General features: G+C 38.6%; 1 protein-coding gene across 7 annotated transcripts in view; it reads left to right on the forward strand.

Annotated features, from left to right (window-relative positions):
• Positions 1 to 2,218: 2,218 nt before the first annotated feature.
• Positions 2,219 to 20,168, forward strand: part of NR2C2 (nuclear receptor subfamily 2 group C member 2) — a 47,485-nt gene continuing 29,535 nt past the window's right edge. For 2 of the 7 annotated variants that reach the window (XM_064455799.1, XM_064455792.1), the window contains exons 1-3: positions 2,436 to 2,566; positions 5,756 to 5,839; positions 17,509 to 17,619. In XM_064455799.1, coding sequence (XP_064311869.1) covers positions 5,780 to 5,839; positions 17,509 to 17,619 — 171 coding nt within the window. In that variant the 5' untranslated portion in view covers positions 2,436 to 2,566; positions 5,756 to 5,779. Of the gene's footprint in view, positions 2,567 to 2,638; positions 2,905 to 3,565; positions 3,764 to 5,755; positions 5,840 to 7,111; positions 7,212 to 17,508; positions 17,620 to 20,168 lie in introns of those variants that run through there. The other 5 variants (XM_064455797.1, XM_064455794.1, XM_064455795.1 and 2 more) reach the window with 5 other exon arrangements.

Consider the following 20,168-nt stretch of genomic DNA (forward strand, 5'->3'; position numbering starts at 1 on the left):
CCAGAAAAGGAAACAAATGCCAAAACGCAAACACCTAGAAAAGTTTCCAGGAGTCCTTAACAAGTCCTGGCTCTCTCTTTGCATCAACTGAAAAGCTCAAAATCTCAATCCACTCCCAATACCGATAGCCAGAGATCAGAAAAGTAGAAAGGAACAGGTTAGCAGTCAAAAGCTACAGAAGTGCTGGACCCCTTCTGAGAGGTGTGGGCAAGAGCAAACAATTTAAAACATTTTATTATCAAGGAAAAATAACACACTATCTTCCTGAAAAGCTCAAAATAAACATCACTACAGAGATTTCTATATAAAGCAGAGATTTAACTGAAAGCATCCTAGCCTACTTCCTCTCCATTCTATATATTCCTGCTCATAAAAGCAACTTTAAAAATCAAAAGCTTCTTTATTCATGGTGGGATTCTCCTCTGGTTTATTCAGCAAGTGACAATCCATCACTGAAGAGTGCACAACTGAACGTAACCATTGGCAAAAAATATTAGGTCTTGTCAGAGACTTCCCTGACTGCAAGACTGAAATACTTCACCTAACCATGAACACAGCTGGTGTGAAAAAAAAAAGTATAAGATAAAAATTGATTATGATTCTGATGAAGACATTTTAGGATAGCAAATAAAGGACAAAACTAAAGATTGTTTAAATTTGCTTACAACCATGATCCAACAGATACACATCTCACAGTTCAAAGGCAGACTAACAGCAATTTATTCCCTTAGTTTATTTCACTTTAGAAAAGGTGGGCTTTTTCACCAAATCCTCAATTTCAAAAAGATGCTGTGCTCACAGATGCTGCTCCACACGTCATTATCCTTGATTTATAACAAGGGAAACACATTCCTACCCTAACATCTATACTGCTTCTACAGTAAGACTATTATGAGAATTTTGAAAATCCTTAAAGGTATCTGTGTTACAAAAATATATTTACACTTTAACAGTATGATTTATGAAGTAAAAAAATCTGCTTTTGAAGGTACATGCACGTTCATATTTTGAGAATTTGAAAATTCTTGATATATTTAATAATACAGTAGTGAACAGACACAGAAGGCATTTTTTGAAACATTTTCCTTTATTTATGTATTGCAAACACATCTGTACATCATATGCTTTAATGTTATTAACTCCAGTTTTGTGACAGTAAGACTATAATTCATAGGTGTAGTTCTTGATTTCTCAAATCCTTACCCCTAAGAGCCAGTTCTAACAAAAGAACAAAACAAAACAGCCCACATCACATACAAAAAAAACCAAAACAAAACCCTCAGGGTGCTGTTCTAACTATTCAGACACAGCACCTCTCATTTAAGTGATAATTGCCTTCAGCTGCTATTTCTTCCATAATTTCAGGAATTATGACTTCACATCTTCCAGTTTTACTGTTCATCTGACAACTCCTTAAATTAGTTTATGTCAAAATTACTAGACCTAAGAAAAACTCCTTAGAAGTACCAAGATCATCTGATAGGAGTAGGTTAAGAAATAGCTATGCAATTACAACAGCAAACCAGGGTCACAGGTCAACATACGACCGCCTCAGAAAGAGGTAACAAGCACTGAAAGGTGGCTGGTCTTAAACCACGTCAGCTGCACCCGAACCTTGTTCATGCCCATGATCACACGTTTGGAGGCAGAAGAAGCCTCACTTACAGCCAGCTCCACCGGGAGAGCCTTTATCTCTTAACACCAACTTTACGAAATGAAAAAAAACCTCAGGAAAACCCAACAGTGGCCTTTATGAAAGCCAGCATCAACTGCAAGCCTAACTTTGACCGTGCATCTTTAGTAAGAACCAAGGCGTACACAGAACATCGACACCCACCCGTGCACATAACAACCACCTCCAACACATCATTTCAAGCTGCAGGCCACCGAGGGGCCTCACAAGTGACGCTCCGGCAGGACTGCCGCGGAAGAGGAGTTGCGCCTTCCCCTCGCGCTTTCCGAAGCGGCAGCCCAGGCACAGCCTGCCGTCTCCCAGGCTGAGGTGCCCGGCCGCCACCCCCTCCCGGTGGGGCGTAGCGAGCCCCCGGCGCAGGCCTCCGGGCCCGCCACCGCCGACCCCACGTGCGCGAGCGACGCCGCCGCCGCAGCCGCTGCCGCTGCCGTTGTTGCCGCTGCTGCCGCCGCCGCCAGAGCGTTAGCGCCAAGGCTCGGAGCGGCCCAGGTAGCCCCTCCCCCGCCGCCGCCGCCATCCCCAGCCCCGCCCCGCAAGGGGGATGGAGGGGGCCGCGGCCGGCCCGGCGCTGCCTGGGAAGAGGAAGCGGGGAAACGCGCTCAGACGGCGGCAGCGGCGGGCGGGGTCACGAACTCTGACCTTTCACAGGGGCACGGCACACAAAACAAAACACCACCCCCCCACCCCCACCCCGCGCGGCCCCGCAATAGAGACCCATCCCCCCCTTCCCCTCCGCGGACCCCGTTAGCCCCCTCACCGCCGCCGCCCTCACGGGGGGAGGGAGGGCCGCCGCTGGGCACCGCCACCCTACACCGGCCCGCCTGGGCCCGGGTCGGGGTCACCGCCAGGGCACGTTTGGCGCCAATTCCTGAGGTAAAACTCCTTTTTTAAAATTGAGGCGGCCCGGTTGGGTTTCTTTCTTGGGGCCAGGAAGAGGGAGGGGGCGCGGGGAGGTGGCATCGGGGCCTTGTTCGGGACACCCCCGCGAGCGGCAAAGGGGAGGGGTAACGCTCGTTTTAAGGGGAGGGGGGATGTTAAGGCTCCCGTGTTTTGCTGGTAAGCGAGAGCTAGCCGTGCTGTAGGCTGGCCTACAGCTCCTGGAGAGACAGAGGACCATTGTGAGGCGCTGGGTTGATCCGGCGCGGTAGTCCCGTTGCGGAGCCACTGGGCTGGAATGCGGGCCGCCTGAGGTCGGAGCCGGTCCGGTCTCGGTAAGAGCAGTCTGCTGTCCGGGGGGGTCGCAGGGGCGATGGTCGCGGCGATGACGAGCTCGGGACACGGACACAGACAGAGAGAAGATGGAGTCTGAGCGGGCGGAGGCGGCGGCTTGAACCCGACCCTTTTACCTTTGCCACCGGGAGGGCGGAGGGGAGGGGGCGGCGGGTACTTTGCATACGGGGCTGAGACCGCCGCCATCTTACCGGCCGCTTCCCTACTGCCATGCCCGGGCCTCTCATAGTCTGACATAAGGATATACCGGAGGCGAGGGGGAGGGGGCCTAATGGCGGCGGCAGCAGCCCCGCCTGGGACTTGGCCGCCAGCCAGCGCCGCCATCTTGTGCTTAGTCGCGTCCCTCGGGTGTTTTCCCTCTTACTCGAGAGGCGGGGCCACCGCCTTACAGGCGTGTCTCTCAACCAATCGGTGGGGTGTGTGGGGTTGCTGCGTGTTCGATGAGGTCATTGGTTGGAACGAGAGGGAGGGGTGTGGTTTCATGGCGCGCGGGGCGGCTTCTGGCCGCAGGCACCTCAGCAGCGGGCGGCGCGCGGGCCCCGCGTGGCGGCGCGCAGCCGGCGCGCTGCAGCCAATGGGGGCGGCCGGGCGGCGCGGCGGGAAGGGCTGCTCCTGGCCGGGGCTGCGGCCTCCTGATTTCCGTCGTATCGATCGTTGGAAGGGTTCCTGCCACAGGGACCGTGTCACAGGGGCTCCCGGCAGGGCCTAACCTGCGACCCCCGCCCTTCCTGTCTCCCGACTCTTGGTGAGGAGGGGCATGCTGGCCTACGGCTCGATGTAGCCGAGTCGAGTGCGCAGTGTGAAGAACCATGTTTCCTTAAGGCAAAGGAACAAATTTCAGTAAGCTCGAATTCGGCCTTTTGCCATGTCATCCTAGTAGGGCCATACCTATAGAATATCTCAAATGGAGTGTAGGACTTTCTTGTGAGATTTCACTGCAATTTAGGGAGAGATTAATGGGTTATGCCATATTTTGGACAGCAGTGCGTCTACATGTACTGACTTGGCTGCCACCCTATTACACTGAAAGTGTAGTTTTCCTGGTGCTCCAGGTGCCTCCTTGCAGTTTTTAAGTTCCACCTTTTTTGTTGGCTTGTTTTGTTTCCTTATGAACTCTGCTGCTCAGGGGTTCTGCTAGGAGGCCGATTTTTCCCTTTTGTCATGTTCTGGGAGTCAACAGCATTAATAAGCTTACTTGGCATAGGTGTGTGTGGTCTCTGGGCTTCCAATCGGATTTGATCAGATAGCCTCAGATTGCTGTTCTGGGAAGGTCAAAAGTACAAAAACTCCTGGTGGATAACAACATCAGTAGCAAATCTGTCAGAGCCTTACCACAGCAAAAACTTCATTAGGTCTTAGAAACGTATTCTTACGAACGAAATATTTCATCTTCAGGGCCTTCTTCATCTTAAAGCACTGAGAAAACAGCATGTTATGTCCATATGGTTATCTTCCTTGCTGAACATAAAAAGTGAATTTAAGATAAGAGAAAACACTTAAAAGGAATTACTGAACAACTGAGAAGCCATCCACAAGCTGCATGCTGGAAATGGTTCATAAGCGTACCATGCAGGTCAAACACTTCAATAAAAATGACAAGCTGTATGAGAAACTAGCATAAATTTCCATAAGGAATGTCTCAACTTTGATATGCAGTGTTACAAATAGTATTCCATTCATAAATACAAAATAATTTTCACATTTAATTTACCACAATATAATTTAATCTTTTTAACTTAATTTTGACATTTGCAACGTTAGTTTTGTAGAAGTTGCATTTGAATGAGGGTTTGGTGCTAGAGACATGCATGCATTTTTCTGTTACATGTTTTGGTATTGTTCATAGTATGTTTTCATTTGATGTTAAGTGATTGCTTTGCAAGTACCAACAGAAGGTTTTCAATAAAACATCAAATGGGCCGGCACTCAAGAATGCCTTTTCATTACCTATACCAGGGTCAGAATCTGAACTCTAGCTCTAGAATGAGCAAGTCACAGTTAAAAAGTGAATGCATGAATTTGAAATTTTAAATTTACCCTTGGAGAAACACAGCCCTAATAATGATCATTAAAAATATATTGGAAATGGGTTTTTTTTCTTGTTTCTTCCTTTTTCTGTTTGCATTGCCTTTTTTAAACTTTGAAGAGTTGAAGGTACAGGCATTCAAAATAGGATAAAACAATCCTGCAGTATTTTCTCCTCAGTGTGATAATACTATCACATTATAATAAAATAGTTTAGAGAATAGGAAATACATTTTAGATGTGACAGTTTATTTCCCTTATTGTGCAAGACTACCATAAGAATATGAATGAACATGGCAGTTTGATGGAATGACTTAATAAAAATTTCCTCAAACCAGCATTCTTAGACGGCTGTTTCATTGTTCATCATGTAGCATAGAAGCAGTTTAACCATAAGGTTTCTCTTATATTGGGTTGAGGAAAGCGCCTTAGAGATCTGAGAATTCCACAAACTGCATCAGTTGTTGGCACTCAGATTAATCCTTTCTAATTTATGAAATGAACATCTCTTCTTTGCAGCTTAAATAAGAGTAAAAATAGTATATAATAGTATATTAGAGGCTTTATAAAGGAAGAGAATTAGTATGTGCCTCAGCTTTTTGAACAATATGGTTCCAGTACGCATGTACTGTATGTACGTATATATATCTGTGCGTGCACACACTCCCATCCATGGCATATTTTATTTGTCAGATATGTCAAACAGTATTGTAAATTATCAAAAAGTCATAGCAGAGCTTTCTTTAATAATAAGAAAAAAAAGTAACTTTTGTGCCTGATGGAAGTTGCTGGCATCTTTTCAAACAGGTTCTCTAATGATCTTGCTTCACCATGGCAACCAATATGGAGGTGCTGGCTCAGCAGGTAGTGGAGACTCAGCAGGTGGCTGAGGTGAGTGACAGATGATATCTCAACAGTTGGTATATGAGCTTTTGAAATTAAAAACATATTAGGGAGCCCTTGCTGTTCAAAATTAACCATAAGTAGAACAGAAGATCTTTATAGAACAGTATTGCTTTATACTTGGGGAAAAACAAGAAAGCATTGCAACCTGTACGTGGTTTGTTTACTGTACTTCATTCTGGTGGCCCCCATATTAGGAATGCAAGTAGGAAATTCATCATGAACTGCAGAGAAACTTGGCTGTATTATGGATTGTTTAAAAAATTAATACAACAAAATTTCTGGTCATTTGATCATTAGCTTGACCATTTTGGACAAGAAAGGCTTCTGCTCATCCTTGAGTTGTCATCTAAATCCAGAACAGTGTTTGAAATTACCTGTTTTACTTAGGCACTATATTGAATTTACAGTAGGGTGATTAATTTAAATCAGGCATTATATTTTCTGCTTGCATGTATGAGAAAAAGAGCACAAAATCTACTTGAAGTGATATTAAGTGATGTCTTGATGTCTGTTCACTGAAGCTTGCATCCTCAACGGCTCAAATGTATAAATCAACTCGTAAACACTGAAAATGCATGCGATCGTGGCCATAGAAAAAAAACTTATCTCCTTCAGTATGCAAACTTCAGTCAAAAAATAAGCTAAAATTTTTGTCTGTTTAAAATTGCTTGGTTTAATATCCTTCAAATTTACTTTGATTTATCATATGATTTCATAATTAAGGGATTTCATAAATAACAAGGGGCAAGTAGGCTGAGAGACCTCTGTTGACAAGGCCACTTTTCAGAGATAAGTTTTGGGTTTTTATGACCTACTGAACTAAGATTACACCTGGATATTAAAAAAATATTTTTAGTTCAAGAAGAAGCCCTATATATAAAGAAAATATGTGTGTCATTGTGTTTTCAGAAATGGATTTGAGATTCCTTACTTAAAACAATTTTTTTTCTGAAAAATTTTGGTTCTTTTTAAATAGCATGGAAAATGGCCTACTGAGTGTCCTGGAAATCTAAGGAGTAGTTTTAAAAAACTCTAAAATTTCACACTAAAAACCAACAAGCGAATTTTCACTCCTGTTTGCTATACCAGGTATCAAATTGGCAAGCTGCATTTTTTAAAAAACACTTCCAAACAAACTTGGAAATAAAAACCTGTAATGGAAATACTGGCAAACCTTATACTATTTTGGTAGAACTTGAGTGCTATAATCCCATCTAAGGCACATAAAATATGTGACGTTTGTAATTCCTCGTGCAGGAAATGCACCGTGGTAACATAGTGTGATGGTTGTATCTTGCCACTGGAGAGATCGCTCCATCTCAAGAGTGTATGAAGCTCTGTGATTTCTTCCTGGCCGGTGGGTAAATAGAGGGCTTCATCTCTTTATAGTATTCAACTCCTCCTTAAACTATATGTCTGTCCACTGCATAACACCATGAAAACTTTGTTCATGGGAAAACAGTTACGAGCAGTTTTATCTCATTAAGAATTAATTAATGCTATGACCATGTTAACATTGATCCATTTCTTTATGAATGGCTGGATGCCTGCTATTTGTGTCTTCAGTCAGATAGTTTTTAACACAGGTTAATATATTACTAGTTTTCTTGACGTATGCTAAAATTCTATATTTGTACTCACTGTTTCTCAGAGAAAATGTATCATGAAACTTGGCACTGGCCTTAAAAAAATGAGAGTTTTTTTCCGAATATCATATTTTTCATAGATGAAAATGAAATGGAAGGAAAGAGTCATTAATCATGCACTGAATTTTAAGTTACAAATTATGAGAGACGAGTTGCAAATGGGATAACAATGCAATATTGGCAGGTTTAGCTATATCTGCACCATTTTTTTTCAACATAATTGCCACATATGTAGTGCAGTTTATTGAGAACTTATGATGCCAAGCGCTAAATCAGACTGTCATGCAAGTGGGCCATATGTTCTTTTTCTTTCTTGAGAATAGTTCATCAGGTTTGTTTTACATGGAACTGTGAATGTATCACAGAAGTTACTGAATGCACTCCAGTATTGCATGTATTTTTGTACTTGCTCTGTTTTTAGGACTTTGAATAATTGTCCTTGTAGTGGTTTCAAATGGTTTCACTGCTGTTGCTTGCTTCCGCTTTATAGTGGTGTTGCTTGTTGCATTTTTCCAACTGTGTATTTCTAAACAGATTGGGTGAGAGAGTTCCATTTTTAGTGTAGGCAGTTGCCTTTAGTTATAGTTCATGAGACTGGAGAACAGAGAGCAGCTAGGGGAGTCAGAGGGAATTTCAGCAATTCCTCCTCAGTCTGAATGGCTTTTGAAAAGCATATAAAATACTTAAGCCTTAATGCAAAAAATAAGTAACGCTGCTTTTCTCAGGTATTTATTTAGTACTGTCGCTGTGCAGTATATCAGTGGCCCACATTCAGTCCCAGCGCCAACTTAGATTCGATTTGCATATTGTTTAAGAAAAATGTTGTTTGGTTATGAAGTCGAGATGTATTCCCTGTGCAGTGCCTTGGTTTTTAATGCAAAGTTTCTAAACAGAACTGTCACTGTGTGGAGGAATAAGGGCTATTTCCTCTTTCCAACATTAGCTGTGATGTTACCAGGAAGAACTGTTAGTAGTTGCTAAAAATGTCGCCTTCTGGTTCTATGACAGTCACAAACTATTCCCAGTGCATCATTTTTCTCTGTCAGAGGCTGTAGGGAGAGAATCACAGGAGGTGACTCTGTTGAGCTCTGTGCTTACTGGGATCTCATTTATGCCAGCTACACTGCTAGAGGATTTGAGTTGCTTTCAGTTCCTTCAGTACCCTGGTAAGAACCTACCAAAACCGTGGGCCTTTCTGAAAGTATGTTTTGCCATGGGACTGAAAAAATACTGGATATCTTTGTCACATGAAGTATTTTCTTGACCCTCTTCAGAGATCTCTGACATGTTACATCATAAGTAGTTCAGCAATTCAGGTTTAAGTCCAGGTCAAGCAGAGTGTGCTGAAGAAGAAGAGTAGAAACACTGCTGTTCTGATGGAATAAATTTCTGCTTTGTTGTAAGAATTAATGAAGTGTAAAATAAGGCCATGTATGTCTAATATTTTATTATTGTCATTGGCCATTTTCTCATTTCTGGATGAAGTTTCAAGGTAGAGTTTTGATGCTGAGTCTTCTTAAACAATTTTTAGTTCAAATACAGCTTTTCTCAAGCAATGTATTCAAGCAATGCAATTACTTTGACTTTTAGTGGTGTAAACATAGGAAATGTTCCTGTACTTATGTTAGAGAAGCTTAGAGGCTTTAAAAAGTCCTCTAAGCTCTGGCTGTTTGATTATTCCTTCAGTATATTTCTCAAATACTGCTTTCATAGTCAATGTGGTAGTGGGGAAATAAGCTATAGAAAGTATTGAAAATTTGTTTAGTAGGTACAGAAATTTATTAGATGTATATATATGCTCATAGAAACACACTGACATACATAGATGTATATGTACACTATGGGCAAGTCAGTTTAGTAAATTAGTATACGCCTTGAATATCTATGACTATGAAGAAACCTTATTTATTTCAAAGGGCATAAAAATAATGGACAGTATAGAGAAACTTAGCTTCAACTACCGATTTTATATATTATGTATATTTTATATATACACCTATATATTCAAGATTTGATACATTATGATTGCAACTAAAATGTAGGATTAAAGTGAACTACTTTATTGAAAAACAAGAGGAAAAAAAGTAGAAATATAAGTATAAATTTAATTTTGCCAGCTTTCAAAATGCACCTAACTGCCAAATGCGTGTTTGTAGTTTAATGATTAAAAAGGCAAGACCGTAGATATGTATGTTTCTAAGTGTATTTTTGTATTTCTCGAGCTTCGTGCAGATCCTCTGCGTCATTTAAGCAAATCACTATTTATTAATTTATATACACTTCAGCATATGAAATTATTTCTAGTGATACTTGTTGGTCTGAGGGCCCAGGAGAATGCAGTCCTCTGCTGATTGGTCTGCAGCAGATGGTTCTCTGTGCTATGCTGCTTGTCTTCAGCTTCTGTCTTCTAGTGGTACCTCAGAAGTACACTTGGCGTGCTCCATGAAGTTGTTTTGTTCTCCCAGTATGCCTACATATAACTAGTGTTTGCAATATGAGTGCTAAAATGAAAAATACCAGTTGCATCCTCACAGGCTTTTAAAGGAAATTGCAGAGTAGTTAAACATGAAATGTTTTTAATCTGTACCAGGTAGGATTGTTTAGTGCTGTGGATCTGGAAACTGCTTTGCGAAATGTGGAGTCTTCTTAAGTCCTAAAATTATGTTTAATACTGATTGTTTTTTCATGATACAGATCAAAGTTCACAATCCCTGTGTATATTAGCAAAAATTCCAGTACAAGATATGGTCCTAGTCTTCTGCAAGCACATGCCAGAGAGGTCATAGGCATTCTTATAATGATGTTTCCTATAAGTGCAATACATACAACAACAACAAAAAAGACTCTAAGTAGAATGATAGATATCTGAACTAATTTCTGAGTAGTGTTCTCTGAAAATCACTAGGTATGGTAATTTCAGAATTTCTCATTACCTCTTAAGAGGCCCTCTGTTATATCGAACATAATATATACTCTTGTAAGTATTGTTCTATAAGAATGTAATTGTTGCACTATTAGAAACTCCAAAGTTACAAAATACCAATTCTGCTTCATTATGGATGTTTAGTACAGAGGCATAGTGATGTCTTATAAAAATAAGAGTGAAAGCCTCTGTAGCTGTAATATTTCTGTGCAGCATATAGTACTTGAGAAAGTTCCATCAAAAAAAGAATTAGGCCCTAAAAATATAACATTACTCTTAGTTATAGATGCATTTTGTGTATTTTATATTTCTTGCTCAAGTGTGAGATTTTATGGGTGACTTAAGCAGTTGTGACCAAGCTGTTAACTACATTATTAGTAGTTAATTATTCTTAGTAGTAGTACTATTAATGTGGTACTAAGTAAACCTATCAACTATAGTGTACTAATGTAGTTAGTACTACATAAATAATACATTTTGTATTTTATTTAAAATTTTGTTAACTTTGCTAGCTTGTCTTTTGATTCAAAAACCAAGCAACTTTTAGTCTTTTTTTTCTTACTACGTGTTTTTATATCACCTCTGCTCAAGAGTTCCAAGGATTCTGCCTTCTCTTTGCAATAGAGCTATTCCAAACTTCAGAGTTGGGAAGTCACCTTCTGAACAGAGGATTATGTAGTGATAAAGTATTGTTTTATTCAGGATTTAGTTTTTGTCCCAGGAAAGACAGCTGCTAATCAGGTATCATAAACATCTTTCCTGAATAAATTGGACAAATAAAAGCATAGAGTGACAAGGTTATTAAGTGTGGTGTCAGTTAATAAGCCCAAGGGAAATCTGACTAAAATTTCATTGGGTTTTCTCATGTGTTTTAGGTATAATACTTTCCCCCACATTAGATCATAATGAGTTGGCCCAACATTTATGTTATACCCTTGCTGTAAATACACTTCTGTAGTTATAGTAATTATTCATAGTTATTATTTTAGAGAGCTATGCAATAGATAATTGTGTTTCCTATCAATTAAAGAGCCTAATTCCAATAGCGAGCACATCTCTGTGCTAAGATAAGGAGCCCTTGAAGTTAAAATAAAATACCAGTGCTACTTAAAGGCACCTAGGTCATGCATATGTTGCATAAGGCTTTGTAGGAAGTCCACTGCATTCAAGTTTACTGTTGTAAAACTTGTCAAGTACATGGCCATTTTCCTCAAAACTTCAGATACCGTAACTTTAATGAATTTCACTTTCTAAGAATTTAAAAATATTTTCTCTTTTCACTGATTTGTCAGCCTTCACTACAGCCTCATATGAATGTTTTGTTAGAGTTTAAACTAATCACACGTGTGTCATGAACTTACTGTATGAATTCTTAAGTGTATTAAGACTGATTACGCTACTTCATATTTGAGGGCCCCAGACTAGTTTAGAAAGGCCTATGTTCCTTTAAATACGTTAGCTTAATGAACTTTAAGGCTAAAGATACTCCACAGGGAATGTGGTGGATTTTCTTCTCAATTTTGCTGATTCGAAAATAATTCGAGATACAGGCAAACTCTTTCATTGTATTTCATTTTGCTGTCTTACAGATCACAGAGAGTGAGCAGTTTGAGGGGCTTGAGAACAGAGAGAGGGGGAAGCTTGATAGCCTGGGACTATCTTCCCCAGATGAAATTAATCTTACCATTAGACAAACTCCTTCAGCAGCTGGCAAAACAGCAGGAACATGTCGATTCTGCTTCCTTGGTTACAGGAATGATAGTGCACTTGACCTTCAGCAGAACAGGGTCACAGAGAGGGCATTTTAAAACAATGCTGGCTGCTTTCTGTGATTGGAATCCTCAGTAATGGAGACTGCATGAAAATATGTGATCTGACTAATAGTGACCTTGACATTTCTCTTGGATTGTTTTGCCCTCAGAGGTTTGCTGAGGAAAAATGTAAATAAGACTGCAGGAAGAATTTGACACTGTAAGTACTAGAGTCTGTACTGTGTACAACTAGGGAGCTCCAGGAAAAAAACAGTACTAAGTGTATTAAAGCAGACTATTTTCCCCGTCTCTTAAAGTAAGTGTATCCGATGTGTAGGGAAATGAGCTATCTTTTATATGTATCGTTTTATGACTATGTCTAAGTCACAGCTTTAGTGGTTACTTTTAAATAATTGTTTATTAAGCTCTGTAAAATGTGGTGGGATTAAGTCTTCCATAATATATGGCCTACTTTGTTTCTTTCCTCATCTCTTGAAGATGAAGTGTCATTTGAGACTTTTTCCAGTCTTAAAGAAGTTAAAGTATATTTAATTTTCAAAGTATATTTTAGAATTAGAGAAATACACCATCATTGACTTTGGAGGACTAGGTTTTTGCATGTATAGCTTCCAAAGCAGCCGCTTTAAACATGGTACAGGTTTCGTGGTGTCAAGTTTCTTCTGAACAACAGATTAGAATAGTCAATGTTATGTTTAATCCTGTAGGTGAATCTAATATAATGCTAAACTGTATGATCTTCCTGATATGAGTACTTACAAGCCATTTGCTTTCAGAATACTTTTATTCAATTTATTTGGGCATATAATTAATGATAGCTTAATTTTTTCTATAGTATTTATGTAGGCTATATTAAGTTAACCTTGTAAATTGCTGATAGTGTGCTGCATATTCTCAGACTACTATTCCCTTTTTTTTCCTTATATTTTTACTGAAGTCAAATTTGGTACAGCAGACTGAGTAAGACCATAATAAAGCATCACATATTTATCCATTCCGATCCTTTGCAGGTGTGTGACAATGCTCAAGGTAGAAATTTAGCTGTCGAACAAAACGATGGATTTATTTTTCCTCACTCTTGCAAATTTTGTATTTCAAAAAATATGTTCCTGTTTTGCATTTGATTTATTTACCATGGTGGTGGTTCTGCTGTCTGAACAACAGTCTGGAAAATAAACTTGAGGTTTTTAGTAGCAGTCAGAAATTCAAAGCTGTTCTTATTCCACTGAGTATTAAGTAGGCAAACCTGAAAAGAAGGTAAAATTATGCATTTCAGAGTCCTACACCATCCTGAGTATGTATGCATGTTATAAAAATAAATTACGTGTCCACACTGGAGCATTTATTGATATTACACATATTATCCTCCATTGGCGCATCATGTTTTCTCAGCCAAGAGAAAACTAAAATGTTGTCTGTTTTCAGTTTAATAAATATATGTTCTTGAATATTTAAACATGAAAATGATACCTCAGCATATAATGGCAGGTAGTCTCAAACTTACCCAACTTTATAGAGAATTTACTGTTAGACTTAAGATAACCAGCTAGTCATACAGTGAGGATGAGAAATAACTCATTAAAGGAGATTCGAGTTGATCAGTTAAAAATAACCTTTATATGAGGACATGGTCCATTCTATAAAAACTCAGAAAGTGTTTTAAAGCATACAGCGCTAGATTTCATATTGACATATACCTGGAACCACCGTTGTACACTATGAGCCCTTTGCAGCAGGTACTTTACAAAACCAGAAAAAAGAAATGTTTTTTTAGCCCCAGAATGTTTACAGAAGAATTTCAGTGCAGTTACTATATATATACTGGCATTCATTTTATAGGTTGCTACAAATCCTTGAACAATATGGAAAAATAGGTCTCCCTGTTTACTTCCAAGCTGCTTGCAGTGCATTGTGGTGTAAGGTTCGAAGATGCTTCCAAAAAATGCCCAGGATTCTAGAATTGAGGGTGAAAGAATTTGAAAACAGTTTTAAAAGATCTTTCTCTAATTTAGGCCGTTTAAAAGGTGCATAATTTAAATAATAATTTTGCATGGAAGGTGAGATCATTGTTCAAATGTGTCTTCCAAGAGTCTTTGATTTTCAGAGTGTATATATATATTTTTTTTTACCCTCACCTAGGTATCTCATTTGCTGCTGCTGGATGGCTTGTATCATCCAATAAGTAGAAGATTCTGCTATTTCTCTCTCTCCTATATATTTTTCCCTATTTATGATGCAACTTTTGTGACCTGCGTATTAATTAGATAAAGTATGTTCAATGTAGGTTTTATTTTTACAGTATATGGGACTACTTATGGTACAGGCAATAGGAGAGTAGAACGATATGGCTTCATTAAGTGCTGCGTATTTTGACACCTTTGCTTCCCCAAAGAGACTGCAGTGAATTTTTCTTGCTATCCAAACTGTTTTCGTTCTTTACATCACAAAAGGAACTTTTTTGTATATTAAACAGGAAAACTTACAAAGTTAAGATTTTTTTCCATGCAAGCTTAAATAGTGACTAAGTTGATACTATCTTGTTCAGCTATACAGGTTTTGATAAACAAATAATTCCAATATTGTTTAAAGGATGATTTAATAAAAACAACTTGTGAGCTTCCTGGTTCTGGCCCCATGTCACTGCAGATATTAAACACTCATTTGATACTCACAAATTCTCTTATAGAATGCAATTATTCTAATCAGTCATATGCTAAACACAGTCATATAGCTTCTGTGGGACACTGAAAATGTGCACTAAGGGGGCATTTATGAAAACCCAAATTATTGTTTACAATCACAGTTTACAAGTGTTGTAAATTATACAATTTACAATGTAAAATTATTTCAAATTATGAAATTATAAAAATGTAAATTCTGTTCTAAAATGTAAGATTTATTTAGCATTAGGCAGACTTATGTAAATATCTAGGCTGCTAAGTCATAGACGTAGAACATTATTGCAAAGAACAGAGCTTTAGCCTATATGCATTGTATTCGAATAAGTAGTTATGGGTTAAACTGAGTGTAGAAATCAGTCGTGCCATATGCTGTTCATTCTTTTTATAGTGTACGTCATTGTGATATTCCAGTTGAAACGGAATGTCTGTATAAATTTATATCGTATTACAAGAATGTACAGTGCTTGTTATTCAGACATGTGGCATGTGTAAAATTTCCTGTCAGCAGTCTTTTTAATATTACTGTGGTTTTCCATCATTTTATATAATAATTTTTAATAAAGAATGTGACTGAAAAAGTATCTGTGTTGTGCTGTTGACTGCAGACAGTAATGTCACCTCTGGAGTTGCTGTAGTCTAACTGCTGTTCAAATATTTTTGCAACTTTTTGAAAATATCAGTCAACATATGCAGTGTATGGCTTTAGAACCAAAATATCTCCTTTGTTTTGAATTTTTTCACAAGAGTCAAAACATTGAGCCATGTCATGGACTAGTAACTTGCAAAATGCACCAAGAAAGCAGAGCTTTTGCAATGAGTACAGCACAAATAAGCATATGTAATTTTCTTCTAAGTTACTATATTAGAAGTAACAGAATGATTTAGCTTTCCTTCTACTTTACTGAAAACAAACAAAAAAAGAGATCTGGAACTAAGCATGTTCTAATTCTTCAAGAATGTCGAGGATAGTTTTGTTATACCTTGTTTTGATTTTGTTTGGTTAAGCCCAATTTTTTATGCGGTCAGGTTCCAAAGTAAGAATGGCAAAATGCATGTACCATTAGTGAAAAAAAAAAATCATATAGACATCTACATCTGCAGGTACTTCTCTGTGTTAAAGACTGATATAATAGCTTCAGGTTGTTTATATCTGAAAAAAACCCAATAATACTAAATAAGGTCCTTTTTATAAGCATCTGTATATCATAAGCTTAATAAAAGTGGGACTGGGTGGCTGTGAGTAGCGGCAAGCAGTACCTTTCCTCCTGTGAGCTTACTGTAAGGACTAGAATACAAGTGGTTCATCTGTACTACATTTACAGGTATTAAGAAGGAACAGTTAGTCCTAACAGTTGGATCCATAAATCTGAGGATGAACATGCACAAAGTCTGAATATGCACAACTGTAGAATTATGTGTGTAAATGTACATTGTCAGTTGCATACCCCTTCTGGAAACAGAACATAAAGGCTGTCAAGACAATGTTAGCTTGCATGTTTAATTTAACATTTAACAGTTTTGCTCTGAAAATACCTATGGAAGGGGTGTTTTTCAAGCTTTTTCTAGCTATTCAGAACTAGATTTGCATTATAGTTTGGTGCTCTAGGAAGATATGGAATGACCAAGAAACAGTATTCAGTTGTAGTGCCAAATGTAATCTTTGTCATTCTAGTGAAATCCTCACTAGAACAAGAATTAACCACATACACTTGAATACAGGCTGAATGTATTTGTGATCTGTTGGAGCATAGATTCCAGAAAAAACCTGCACTACTCTTGAAGTAGAAGAACAGAAATTGGGGGACAATAAAAAGGAGGAGAGGGTATGAGCACACTGAACAACTGGAATTCTGATTTTTTTCTACTGTCTAAAACACAGATACCCAGATAACCAGCCATCTTAATTTTAACTTCTTACCTTAAAAATTTTGGATAGTTAAAATTTTTCATACTTCTACTTGAAAAATGAAATCATTGTTTTCTCTAAGTGAGCTGTACAGACACCACACTTTCAGAAGGTTTTATAGATGAAATAAGGTCAGAGACATAAAATCTAAAGGCCGGTTTGATCAGATAGGAGTTCTGTGCACTCTTCCAGCAGATTTCATGTACCTCATGTCTCATATATGTTCCTGGGGTTGAGGACATTTTTATTTAGGGGCATAGAGAAAGCTTTTCTATATTTGGGCTACCTGAAAATTTTAAAAGTAATTAATAAAATACTTCAGAATTATTAAAAGGTGAAATATTTAACCTTATACATTTTTGTATATCAGTGTATTTTGTTTTTACAGGAGCAAATAGGCATATACATAATTGAAAGTTGAAAAAAGTCTTTCTGAATTTCAGTAAGCTGAACGATCATATAGTAATTATCCAGTGATTTATTTGAGATGGGGTGGTGGTGGTTTGGCTTTGTGGTTTTGGTCATCTATCAGATTCATTCTGCTCCCAAAATAGCCAGGGTTCTGATAATTCATTGAAAACAAATCCAAGTTGGTTTAATGACTGTAACCTTTCCAATAAAATTAGATTCCAAGCTATAGGGTCATCTGATCTTGAATAAATATATGCATTTTTAAAAACATTCAGTACTGTTATAACAGTAAATTAAAATTCTTCACATTACTTACAGGTGCAGACTGTTCAGACTTCGCTATCTGAATCACCAGTGATGACCAGCCCTTCCCAACGTATCCAGATAATTTCCACAGACTCCTCTGTAGCTTCACCACAACGCATTCAGGTAAAAATCCATTGATGAAGTAACTAACTATTACATCTCGTGTTATTTTTCTCTTCCTACTACTTAGGTTTATATGAAAGCATGCTAAAGTCTATGGAAGACTTGTTAAATTTTGTGAGAACAGATCGCTTCTAGTGCAAACTAAAATTCTCTTTCTCCCTCAGCGTGTGTTTGGTGATGACTAGTTAGCTGTATATAATAATTGTATTGATGATGTAGTCAGTGAGGAATATTTGCAGAGGTTAAACTTAGGCTATGTATATAAGTCTCCTGAGCGCTAGCCATAGGAAATGGGCAGACATTGTCAACAGAACACTCTCCACCCCTCCACAATCTCCCATATTTAGGAGCCAGTGGGAGACTAGCCTATTTAGGATAAAGTTAGCCTTTGGTAATCCTGCACAGTTGGTTGTTGTTACTGATAGATAATATAAAGATACCATTAATGTATCAGAGTGTATACAGTGACAGTTGATACAAGAATTGTTAAGTATAAATGTTACTAGAGTGTTGCAGTACTGCAATACTGAGCTTTTGCCCTCCTTGATCTTGTTCTGTGCCACTACAATATTCCAGTGCTTCTGCCAGAGGTGGTTCTGGAGAAGAGGATCTTGTACTCCAGGGCATTAGGAAAGGTCCTGGCAGTGTAGCCTCCATCACAGGATGGACTCTTCTTGGGATATGTCTTGGTCAGGGTGGGTGGGTACTGCCCCTATGAACAGCCCAGAAAACACCTTAGTCATTGTCATATACACGATACAATTTTTTATGTAATGTTATTTTCAAAGATTCAAATTGCAGCATGTATAATGACGTGCATCATGAGTTTTTCTTATGAACCTAAATATCATTCACTTCTTATCCTGCCAAATTTTTTGTCTTAGTTATTTATTATCATCAGTGTTTATATCTGATCCATAAAAAATTACAAAGCAGTATCTATGATTTTTCTTTGTAGACAGCACCAAGGAGATGTTCTTCAGCTATCAACAACATTTAGCTGTGTATTTTATTTAGAATGTTATTCCTTAAAGTTATCAACAAAAGGTGGGATCAGGCAGCATTATTGTTTCACATGCTGATTCCCAAGATTCTGTTACGATGAACAGTTTCTAGTTTTGATACAGTTGTCTGGTAAGGTAATCTGTATTTTGCCTGGTAGAGTAACCATATCAATATGTATCAATATTTCATTGCAAGGTAGATGTTCTCACAGCATGTATAACTGAAGCATACTGAATATTCAGCATTCATAAGGTAGGTATTTACACTGTAACTTTTATTCAATTCTGCAAAATAATCTACCTCCTTATATCACTGATGTTTCTGAAAAAACCCTAGAACTCCATGATGAAGGAGAATATGAAGATGAGAAAAGAGTATTCCTGCTTCCTCAAAACAAATACAGGCAATATCATAGTGGTGTCAGTCATAATCCAAGATTAGATTTCACTGTGAATTGTCCCGTTAGTTAAGATCTGTATGAAGATGATGGAGGCTGAAGAAATCTTGGCAGGGAAGGCTCTGGGGAGCTTAACAACTAAACAGTTTTACAACAATGAGGCTGAGAGGTAATGATTGTCTTTTAATCTTTGAGCTTCTTTGGACCTTTATGTTTGTAGACTCCATACACTTATGCACTGAAACATTTATCCATATGAGACTTAAAATGGCTTATTCTGTTCTGTAAGTATAAGAATGTAAAGAGTCCCTGAAAAGCTGTCTTGTCCAAAATTCAGTAGGAGGCTTTCTTCATCCTTAGCTTTGAGTACTATTTCCTTTGTGCAGGTTTCTTTAGGTTTGTAATCACAAAATGTGAGATGAATCTTTCCTGAAGAGTTTCTGTAATATAGAAAGATCATCAGCTCTGTAATTCATCTCCTGCTTTGGGTCGTTCTAATGCCTTTCTAAGGCATTCTAGCTTAGTAGAACTATTAGCATAGTCTTACTATTAAACTATTAGGGTCTCAAGGGCAAGACTTAAAAGGACTAGCTGAGGTCACTTGGTTTGTTCAGCTTGGAGAACAGAAGGCTGAAGGGTGACCTCATTGCAGTTTGCAACTTCCTGAAGAGGGGGAAGTGGAGGGGGAGGTGCTGATCTCCTCTCTCTGGTGACCAGCGATAGGACATGAAGACATGGAATGAAGCTGTGTCAGAGGACGTTCAGGTTGGACATTAGGAAAAGGTTCTTCACTGAGAGTGTGGTTGGTCTCTGGAATAGGCTCCCAGGGACGTGGTTGCAGCACCGAGCCTGGCAGAGTTCAAGGAGGGTCTAGACAATGTTTTTAGTCATATGATTTAGTGTTAGGTAGTCCTGCAAGGAGCAGGGAGTTGGATTCAATGATCCTTATTGGGTCCCTTCCAAGTCAAGATACTCTATCAGATTTCCGTGATGCTGTCCCACTAGGCAGAGTATACCCTCCATATATACCTGTCATTCGTCAGCTGCAGTCCATTACATTTTGTTCTTATTTTGTCTGGGATCCACTATATCTAACTCCTTTTGAACAGTTAAATGTGGTTACAAGACCTCCCCATATCTGTTCATT

Source organism: Phalacrocorax carbo, chromosome 6, assembly GCF_963921805.1.
Source record: "Phalacrocorax carbo chromosome 6, bPhaCar2.1, whole genome shotgun sequence".
Taxonomy (NCBI): domain Eukaryota; kingdom Metazoa; phylum Chordata; class Aves; order Suliformes; family Phalacrocoracidae; genus Phalacrocorax; species Phalacrocorax carbo.